Source organism: Vicia villosa, linkage group LG5 (genome assembly GCF_029867415.1).
Source record: "Vicia villosa cultivar HV-30 ecotype Madison, WI linkage group LG5, Vvil1.0, whole genome shotgun sequence".
Taxonomy (NCBI): domain Eukaryota; kingdom Viridiplantae; phylum Streptophyta; class Magnoliopsida; order Fabales; family Fabaceae; genus Vicia; species Vicia villosa.
In genome coordinates, this window is record NC_081184.1 from 140059358 (window position 1) to 140071169 (window position 11812).

The 11812-nt window shown below is 31.7% G+C and overlaps 1 protein-coding gene across 1 annotated transcript; it reads right to left on the reverse strand.

Annotated features, from left to right (window-relative positions):
- Nucleotides 1-367: 367 nt before the first annotated feature.
- On the reverse strand, nt 368-11419 carry LOC131605596 (uncharacterized). Its single transcript, XM_058877935.1, has 8 exons — nt 11323-11419; nt 9757-9924; nt 4152-4285; nt 3816-3849; nt 2370-2433; nt 1536-1577; nt 1260-1441; nt 368-683 (listed from the first exon to the last, which is right to left on the reverse strand). The coding sequence occupies exons 1-7, from the start codon at nt 11417-11419 to the stop codon at nt 1423-1425; spliced, it is 558 nt and encodes a 185-aa protein (XP_058733918.1). The 3' UTR covers nt 368-683; nt 1260-1422.
- Nucleotides 11420-11812: the final 393 nt, after the last annotated feature.

Sequence of the window (11812 nt, forward strand, 5' to 3'; positions counted from 1 at the left end):
TGACAACCATGGCTTTTTTAGGCCACGGTTTAGGTAGTTTGATTAAGGCCGCGGTTTTTATTTGCCATGACTGCAAAACTGTGGCTATATGGTAAAGCCATGGTTTCAATTTAACGTTTACGATACAGTTTTGCTTCAAGATATAGCCACGGTTTGGTTATGACCACATATTTAAAACTATGGCTATATTTTGTATGTTTTAAACCATTAATCTTGCCACGGTTTATTTCTGTTTCATTACATAAAAATGCCATTATAGAACTAATTTTTTAGACATTAATGATTAGACTCTAATTACAAGCAAATTAACATTTACTTCAAAAACAAAATATTCATTAAGAAATGACGTTACGTACCCACTAATAAGTTCGATAAAATATAGATAATTAAGTTTTGATGTCTTCCCAAATTCAAAACCATGGGATTCAAAACAAGAGCTAAATTAAATACTTAAAAACAACAAAAATCCATTGACAAAGCTAACTCTATCTTTCCTCTTACAATTTGCACCACCAAACAAACTCTACCTAGAAACTGGACATTTGAAAATAAAAAGAAGTACATTGAGCTGAATCTTTCCTCTTTCCTCTCCAAGAATTTGATGTAACTTTAAGTGGAGCCGGCTAATGACTGAAGTAAAGCTACTGCATCTCCAGCATCCTTTGTTGTTACCAATGCTGGACCTACAGGACACAGTCCAAGTAAGTCCCGTGAAGATATTGATTACTTAAGCATCTAGTTTAAAATAAATCATGAGGAAGAATACAAATGCTCGTATGAAATAAGACTAAGCTATAGTATTCAATAGATAAAACATAAAAATTAACAATTAAGGATGGTACTCTAGAAACAAACTTCACTTGGTGAGTTCAAAGACATGAAAATTATTTAGAACGCTATACAAACCCAATTTGGGAAACCTCTCCCGCACCAACTCTTCAAAAACAAATTGATCCACATGATAAAATGAATATGTATTTGAACCAAATTTGTATGTAATTTATGTAATTGTGTATGTAATTGTGAGGGTAATTGAACCAAACTTGTAAAGGTGTAAGCTATATAACATGTGCAAGTAATTTAGGAATTCAACCTGTAAGATATGTTCTTTCATATATAGATTGTTACTTGATCTAATAGAGGTGCATCCACCTCTATTAGATCCTCTTCTAGTTAATACACTTCCAGTTAACTTCCATTCCACTTACAGTTCAACAAAACATTGCATAAAGTCACAAACAGGAATGTTGAAGAATTACCAAATCCAGTCCAAGGGATAAGGCATCTAGAGCAATGAGCCATATCAAATGAGTTTGATGAGAAAGGAAGTCTTTGAGTAGAGATGACACCAAGAATTTATTTGATAATGATGATGATGTCCATATCCCATATCTTCACCACTCAGATTCAGTTGGAGTGAATTTATTTGATACCCTTCCATCTGAGAAAAAACAACATCACTAACTAAATAACTTTCATAATAAACCCACTAAATTTTATTTAGCAGAGGTAGTTTCAATTCAAATGTTTGTTACCCTTTGTCTGAGAGCTCTGTTAGCCTCACATAGCAAGTGTTCCTTCACAAATGATGCAAACAAGTGAGCATGAGGAGTAACTTGAGGAAGAAGATAGCAGACAATTATAGAGAATGTTCTAGCTTGGAACTGCTCTAAATTGTTTACCTTGGCATACAAGTCATTTGTTATTGTCTTTTAGCAGTCTAGGAATAAATGGATCAATTGTATTCCACTTCTAGTATAGTATAATATAATCATGTTAAATGGATAAACCTCATCCCAACTCCTTTTGTTAATTTAAAAATCTAACTCTTCACCCTATAAAACAAATTATGTATAATTAAATCCATCATGTGAAAATATTTGAATTTAAGAAATAGTTATAAACAATTAAAATTAACTTATAAATTTGAGAGTATTTCCATATCTAAAAAAATTAATATACTCAAACGCTTCTCATAACCATTCAAAACAAAAATTCAATCTCCCAAATCATGTTATACAAATTACCAATACTTGTTGCTAGTTTGATTATCTTTTCAGCAAGAGGTAACAATCAGCAGTTCAAGTTTCTAGTTTCCTTATCAGTAAAAACAACTTCTGATTGACTGCAAACTTGACACAGTGGGAAGGAACACCTCTCAGCATCAGCTGAAGTCCACCAATCAAAGTGAAGTTGGGTTTATCATGTCACTAGTTAAGGTCGATAACATTACATGGATCAATCAAAGAATTTTCTGATGAATCGTGTATAATGACAACATTATAACACCCTACAATCTTAAGTGATATTTCGGATTAAAATAAAATGGAGTAATACAAATAAATATAACATGGGAAACATTTACATACTCTTCAGGCGGAGAACGTGAAAGTCCATCAGCTGTGATGTCATATAACCTTCCATACATGATGTATTCAAACTAGGGGTGTTCAAAAATATGGTTAAATGAATTGTATCCTAGAACCGAACTGAATTGCACTATAAAAAAACTGAACCAATTAAATGGTTAATGAGCTGAACCATTTAATTTAAACAATTTAAATTCAATTTAAAACCGGTTCAGAACCAGTTTTCTTTTATAAACTGAATTAATTATATAAATTAATTTTTCATAAAAATAATAAAAAATTAATTGAGAGTAAAAAAAATCTGAAATTAGAAAATAATATATTTTTTTCAAAAATTTACAGAAAATCAAAATAAAATAAACAATATTTTTATAAAATAAAAATTCTGGAAATAAAAAATTTTTAATTTATTAATAAAGAGTAATAATTGTATTCACACCAAGCTTCTGAGCACTCGCAACGATCTTGAACGTATCCGAATTAACACTAGTAAAAAAAAGATCTCTTTTTTTTTTAATTGAAATTTTCAAAACGCAGTGTTTCAAAGTTTTCTTGTTGTTGTTAGAGAGAGAAGAAGAAACATTAATGCCAATAGTGTTGTTGTGAGGATTTTGTTGTGAGTGCATTCATCAATGGTGGTGGGTTTAGGATTGAGTTCAGAGGAAGAAGATGAAGGGGATTCAAAGACCGGATTGGATTATAATTTTAATTTTTTAGTGAGGGTAAATTTGAAAGTTTTTTTGGTGAAGGTAAATTTGGAAAGACATGGTTGTTATTACGTCATAATCTTTTTGCAAATTTATTAGTTTTCAAACAAAAATCAAAATGAAAACAATTCGGATTTGATTAGTTCTCGGAAATTGAGAACGAGTCCAATTAGAAAATTTTATGTTAAAAATCCACTATTTTCTCATTTTTCATCAATTTTTAATTATAAAATTATTTCATACATTAGTATATCACTAATATCAACATATTTGGATTTAAATGAGAATTTTAAAATTGTCATTTATTAATAAAGAATAGTGATCAAGGCGGACACAGTGAATAATTGAAGTGTCTATACTAGAAAAAAAAATATGGTAGATCGGGTTTTTTAACAAAGATGGTGTATCGGTAATTACTTTAAAAAAAATTCTGAAAATAAAAAAGTTGAAAATAAATATTTTGAAAATATTATTCTTTTAATATAATATATATATATATATTCATTTTTTAAATATTAAAAAAATTGGTTTTAAAGGAGTTCAAAATATAAAATTGGTTTCAAATTGCAAATTGATTATAAACTAGTTTATAAATATAAACTGGTTCTAAACTAGTTTTAAATTGAATTGAAACCATTTTAACAGTTAATTGAATTTTTATTGAAATGGTTATTGCAAACTAAATTGAACCATAAATGTGGTTTGGTTCAGTACAGTTCATGAACCATGAACACCCCTAATTCAAACTGTTCTTGAATTGAAACTGGGCCATCCTGGAGAGGGAACCAATTCAGTGAAAAGACAATATCCATTACTTGTAAGAAAATAAAATCATTTAAACTGCTTTAACTTTAACAAATATCTATTGTAGATAACACGAAACAAACATATCCCAACTGAAAAGCTCAATAACATAATATTGTGAATACAATTTGTGTGTGAGATCAAAAGAACGGTTTTATTGGATAAGTCCGCAAACGATCAAACAGATAATTAAGCATATATTAGAGTTGGATTATATTGATAAAAATACAATATAGCATGGAGCCACAAATGAAACGAGTATTAAATTTACCTTGGTATTTAAAACAAGAGATGGAGACAAAGCCAACAAGAATCTTTCCTTTCTGTTGATAGGATAAATTTCTGTATTTACATCTAGAAGCATGTACATGCCATACTTCTCACTCCGTGCAACGATCCGGGAAACTACAAAAGATATTCATGAAACTATAAAGTTTATGCCAACTTAAGCTTAATCAATTCAAGTATCAAAAGAATGTAGACAGTAGAAAAGCACACATATAAATAGAGAGAATTGCAAAGCTATTTACCTATATGTAACAAGTAGAAATGAAACGAGTGGCGAAATACACGGAGATTTAATATAAAAAATGGCATCTGAGGAGTAGTATAATTAACTCTATGAAACAATTTTGCAAATCTAAAACACCCATAACACAAATGCAATTTGAGCCTATTTTGATTTATTCTTCAAAAATAAAAACAAAATGAGAGATGTACATATTTTGAAGGGTTTCTCCCAACCATGCTAATCTCCGAATAAACCTGCAAAAGCATATGAAAATAAGCTATCGGGATGCCTTATAAACATCAAGAACTACATTTAATTTATATCATTTGTAAGTTCTTCAATTTCACAAAACTGAAACTGAACAAAAACAACAAAAATACTTACAATCATAACCTACAACGTTGCAACAAGCATCACAAAGCAACAAGAGCCGACCAACTGAAATAATGGAACACGCTAACACAGATAAAACCTCACACTCAATAAACACTGACTCACCAAATTACAACATCAGCAGACACACAACAGAACAAGAAAATGCAGAAGAAGAAGATGAGCATGAAGAACAGTAACGAAGAGGAGGAATCGAGTTAAAGAGCAAAGTGTATACCAGGGGTTGGGTTTGATTTGGGGATTAGGGTTTTTCCTGTTTGCGTCTTGTTTGATTTTGCTAGAGAGCGACGCAGTTGAGAGGATTTCGTTGTTGTTGTTCACAGCGTGTGGGTGTGTGGGTTCGTCCGAGTTTTAAGAGCTCCTGTCATGGCGGAAAACAATCGAGAGTGGCGAGAACAGAGTATTATGTTGCTATGTTTCGTGTCCATCGCGAGCAGAAGAGTGAGGAGAGAACAATCGATGTTGTTGTTTACGGCGTGTGGGTGTGTGGGTTTGAAACAGAGAGGCGGAGAGAATTAGTTTTAGGGTTTCCATAGATACAATATAATAAGCAAAGGATTTATTGTATTTATGTTTTCAATTTTTTTTCCTTTATTTAGTTTAATAAAATTAGAAAAGAAAATAATTGACAAGAGGGAAACTAAAAAAAAGAGGGAAGTTCTGGCGGGATATTTTTTTTTTGGTTTGGGCCACAGTTTGAAGTGAAAATTATGAGGCGGCAGTTTTTATTTGCGGCTTAAAATATCTACAGCTTGTTAACCGTGGAAAATGAAGAAAAGGCCACAGTTTCATACTCCGGATTCAATATTTTATGACATATTTCTACACTTTGAAAACCCTGGCCAAATCATATATGTGGCCACAATTTCTGAGCCGTGCAAAATTTTAGCGTGGCCTTAGGCCAAAAATGTAGTAGTGAGCCTTGCTATTCATACACTCACTTTTGCCTACATCGTAGCATACAAGAAAGCAAATTGCTGGTGGCACGGAAATCAAAGCTAGATAAATTATTTAAAAAATAAAATTAGTATATGTGGGGTATATTAATACGGTGTATATGTTAACTTTAGTGTAAGCCTAGCATTTCTGTATTATATATATATATATATATATATATATATATATATATATATATATATATATATATATATATATATATATATCATGAATCCTATATATAAGTGTTGCTAGTGACCACTTGACTAAACTATATTTCTTTGCCATGCATTTCAAATTGTGTCTATCCTCTTTGAAACCAGTGTCTCAACAAATCCACAACTTCTCAAACATGAATCTCTTTCCAAGTGGAACATTGATAGTGTTGAAATAGAAAGGCGCAACGCACTCATAGATATCAACAACACTAATTATCCTTCCGAGAAACTTGAGGTGGTTAGGTATGGACTTAAGAATGTTAATGAAAATTCATTGAAAGGTTTGTACATGGTTGATGCCATGCAACGACTAAATATTGATTACCACTTTCAAGAAGAAATTGAAGCATTCCTAACAAGAGAATATGTGAGTCCTCATCGCGATCTTTGTGAATCCGCACTTCGCTTCGGACTATTAAGACAACAATGTCACTTTGTTCCTTCAGGTTAGATTTTACACAAGTGATTTTGCTTTTTTTATTTTATAATGAATATTAGGAGACTAATATATTTGTTATTGGAAATTAACATTACGGAGGTGTTTAACAAGTTCAAAAATAAGAAGGAAAAGTTCAATCCAAAATTAGGTGAAAATATCAAAAGAATGATAGATTTGTTTGAAGCCTCTCATCTAAGCATGGAAGGGGGAGATATACTTGATGAAGCTAAAGAATTTAGTAGGAGGATCCTAAATGAAAAATTGGCACAACTGGATAATCATGAAGCTATGTTTGTAAAGAGAACATTAGAATATCCTTTTCACAAAAGCTTGCCTTTGTTCGATGCTAGAAAATTCCATGGTCACTTATATGGCACAAACGCATGGTTTGGTTCTTTGCAAGAATTGGCAAAAATAGATTTCACTGTGCGGCAACAACTATACCATCAAGAGATTGCTCAAATTTCCAAGTATGCATGCTAAATAATTTTATGAAATATTTTATTTTCTGATATTAGAAAAAATAAGATGGTCCTCACACATTTATATATATTTTTCATTATTATGAACAGTTGGTGGAAAGAACTTGGTTTAGCCAATGAGTTGCCTTTCATTATAAATCAACCTCTTAAATGGTACATTTGGTCATTGGCATGCTTCACAGATCCTACCTTATCCAAAGAAAGAATTGAGCTCACAAAACCAATATCTTTAATCTATATAATTGATGACATTTTTTATATTTATGGAATTCTGGATGATTTAACTCTTTTTACCGAATCAGTTTCGAGGTAAAGTGGTTTGCTTCAGGGAAGTTGCCAAATGCTGAAGAATATTTAAAGAATGGGATAGTAAGTTGTGGAGCGCATGTAGTGTTGGTTCACCTTTTCTTTCTTATAGGTAAAGGATTAATCAAACAAAATATTGAAAAATTAGACACAATCCCACCCATTATTTCATCTCTTGCTACAATTCTCCGACTTTGGGATGACTTGGGAGATGCAGAGGTAAACACATTTTATGATGTTATTTGTTAAAATATAATGCATAAAGAAAATACTTTGATATTATTTATTGCATATATTGAATACTATTTAATATTTTTCAAATTGTTTTATGACACAATATATAAAGGACGAGAATCAACAAGGAAAAGAAGGATCATATGTGAGTTGTCTTATGATGGACCAGCCAGAGTATTATTGTAAGAGAAAAGCAAGAAACGAGGTTATGAGTAAAATATGTAATGCATGGAAAAGCCTCAACAAAGAGTGTCTATTTGATAGCCATTTCAATAAAGAATTTAAAAATGCTTCACTAAATCTTGCAAGGATGGTACCATTGATGTATAGTTACGATGATAAACACTCCCTTCCAGTGTTAGAGGATCAAATACATTCCTTACTTTATGATCAAGTTTAATAAGATATATTACTCTTGGAATTAAACTCAAAACTTTGAGTAATTCTTTATCGCTACACAATGATAATGAAAGAAGGAATAAAGAAAGTTTGAAAAGAAAGGTGAATTAAGGTTTGAACAAAATAAGAGGAGTATTAGAAGTGTGCATTCTATATATTCCATTATACTTGTACTATTCTGTTCCATATAGGTTATGCAGTTAAAATAGTTGGTTAAGTGGTTAAAGGTTTGTTACATTACAGTTACTTGTTATGCCTAGTATATAATACTAGTAACTGTTATATTGTAAGGTGTGAAGTTTACACATAAAAAGATATTTGTAATACGCTGAACTGACTTTTTATCGAAATGCTGCGGTATGCAAGAGTCGCCACCGACCTTTATTTTATCCAGTATATAGAAAGGCTAAAGAACAGAAAAAGACCTTTTAAAAAGATTTTGAGTTCGGGGGGTAAGTTATACAAAGGGAATGTGTAAAGCACGCTTTGCATCCATGGTTTTCCATGGGCTCTTAATTGCTTAGCTCACTTTTGAATTGTTTGAAATTTTTGAAGTGTCGTGTGTGAATAGAAAAAAGATTTTGTTAAGGACTTTAGCTTGTAAATAAGCGTAGCCTTTTTGAATTGTTTTGAAAAGGAGGTGTGAAAAGCATTTGAAAGTTTGATTTGAATATGAGCAAGCAATTGAGAACTACCTACCCTAAGTTTGAAAAATCGTTCTTTTAGCTTTTCGGGCGAAAGGATCTATCCATACCATGAGACGGCAGGAAGTCTTTCAATTGGATGTTAAGGGTCAATCATCTTTTATCGAGGCAACTTCGAGGGACGAGATGATTTTCAATCTCTTACCTTCCTTTAGGTATCCTCGGAATCGAGGGACTTGACTATTTAGTATAATTAGAGGCAACAGGCAACGAAGGCAGCAAGTAACAAGGCAACAAGGCAACCAAAGGGATTACCCTAAAGATGTGTGGGTGCACAATCACGTGGTTAACTTCGATGATATTCATCTTGTAAATTAGTGATCTATGTTCAATTCATGGTTTATCACTCCCTAAGATTACTAACTAGGCAATTAATATAAATAAAATTAAAGGCAGAAAATAAAATCATACGCTACTACAATAAACACCTGTAGGGCAGAAAAATAAAGGCAGGAAATAAAAGCTACAACTATTACAAGAAAACTTATTGCGGCCTATACACATTTTCTAGAATTTAAATGGCATAAAATTAAATAATAGAAATAAAAGTAAATAATTAAATAAAAAGGCAGAAATAAAAGGTAGAAATTAAAGCGGAAATTAAATAAAGGCAACCCTAAACCTTGAAGGTTAATGGCTAAAAAAAACTTAATGGGTTATCTATGGTTTTTGAAGTTAAAGAATTTAAATTATTTAATTAATTACCAATTACTTAACCTAAAATTAATCTAAAAATAAATTAATTATATAATTATATACCTAATTTAAATTAACCTAAATGTTTAATTTATTTTAATTGATAAACCTAAAAATAAATAAAACCTAGTGATTAAGTTAATTAGAAAATTGTTTATTACAAAGAACTAAGTTGAAATTGATTTTAATATATCCTAAATATAAATTTTAAAGTTATTTAGAATAATTTAGGTTATGATTCATAAACATATAAACATTAGTAATGAAAAAAATTAAATAAGTGAAGAACAACAACAGCATCGGACGACGCTCCAAGGGGTTTTTTTTTTTATGATTTTGAATTTGATTTCCTAGCCTATCCTCTTGCAACACATGGCGATGCATTTTTTTATAAAAAAAAATAAAATAAGTGACACATAAACTAGGGAAAATGAGAAGAAATACTTTCCAGATCCCCTTTCTTCTTTCTCTCACGATATACGATATGCTACTCTGCTTTATTCCCTTTTGACCACAATCAACAACCATAGCAAAAACAAAAAGCAACGTGACTCTCACCTGAAAGAAGTCGGCGGACCGGAGTGGAGGAGATCTCGGTCGCGGTGGTGGTTCCTCGCCGTCGGAGATGATGGTTGCTCAAACGGAGGGGACGACGGCCTTGAACAGCTCGGTGGTGGACGGAGGACTCGTGATGGTTGTCGTCGGATCTTCTTTTACTCCTTCTCCCTGTATAACAAACAAAATCAGTGATATAGCAAAATAGTTTAATGATTTAATGAGTTACATAGATGAGGTTTTGGATTTGAAATCTGTCTTGATGAACTCTAGTTATTGACAGAGTGTTGAATTGTATTGTCTTCATGGTTAATAGCTTATGGTTGAATGAATTTGATGGTGGCTGAAGCGGATCGGCTTCGATTTCTTCTCTTTCTTTTTTTTCAATTTTCTGCAAAAGAAACAACAACAAAACTTATATGTAATTTTGTTTCAATTAATGGAATTATCGAAGTATAAAGATGAAAGTTGTGTTATTGTGAATTTGTGGTGGAGGTTGGATTGTTTAGTTGATTGGTGTTTTGCGGTCTTGATCGAGTGGGATGGCGGCTGCTGTGGAAGGAGATCGACATTGCGGTAGTTCGTCAGCTGTGGGACTCGCGGCTATGCATCAAATGTGATTGCCACTTGCTTGTGCAATTTCCATATTCCTTTTTTCCCTGCAAAAGACAACAACACAAATTGGTTGTATAACATTTTACATATTATATTGTTAGAAGATAAAAGGATTTTATCTTGAGAAGGTTGAGCGGTTTTGATCAATTTGTTGAGTGTTGGTGGTATCGTTTACATGATGATGATGTTTAAGTTAAAGGAAAAATGTGATATGAATGTTAGTGTAACTATGTACGCATATGTGCAGAGTGTGTACATGTGAATTAGGGAATGGTGTGGAAGATTGGCCTAAAAAAAAATAAGGGTTAGGGGAGGTTAGTTTCGTGAGAGAGTTTTAAGATTAGTGGTTAGTCTTATATAGAAAAACATTAGGTTAAATAAAAATGGAAAATATAATTTGTAATTAAAATTTTATTAAGATGAAAATTAATAATTAATTTGCTTCAAATCTTTCTAGAAATAAAATAATCAAATCAAAAATACAATAAAATTAATTTGTTAGAAAAGCTAAATAAAACCTACCTTATATATTTTTTTGTGTTTTTTGGATTAAAATGCATAGAAAATTTAAAAAAGTAAAAAATAAATATTTTTTAAAATACTTAATTAGGTAAAACGAAGATCAAAATTAAATGATTAAAAAACTTATTTTTTGTGATTTTTTGAATATAAAATAAAAATAGTAATAAACTTAAAACTAAAGTTTAGAAACGAATAAAAAGGAAAAATGTCAGAAGTGAGATTTGAACCCGGGATCTCTCGCTCGACATTTGCAAATATATGAGGGCAAATTTTGGGGTATGACAATATTCAATCATAATGCAGAGCATTTTACAATTCTAGTATGGTATCGATTGCATCTGATCCTTTCTCTTCCGCTACTCTTCTTTTTCACCATCATCATCTTGCTTGAGTTCTGAGCTTCAGAGAAGCTCCGATCTTATCCTCTTGCACCTTCATATTCACCATCAATAGTGGCTTCAACTGAACGAAATACACCACTTGGATCGTTTCCAAACTCCACAAACCATAACGACTTTGGACTATCCATCAAGCTTCAGGAGAACAACTTTCTCCTATGGAATCAACAGGTAGAAGGTATCATCCTCTCCCACAAACTTCACAAATTCGTGGCAAATCCACAAGTCCCTCTAATATTCAAATTCGATGATGATCGCATTGCTAACAAGGTTTCTGAAGAATATGAAACCTGGATCGTTCAAGATTAAGCTCTTTTCTCTTGGCTTCTTTCCACTATTTCGGAATCGGTGCTTCCTAGGGTTCTTTCTTGCAAACACTCCTATCATATTTTGGATCAAATCCATAAACACTTCAATGTTGTGATGAAAGCTAGGGTTTATCAACTCAGGGTTGCATTAAAAACAACAAAGAAAGGAAACTGATCGATTTTTGAGTATGTGCTTCGTATTCGAGCTATTGCTTA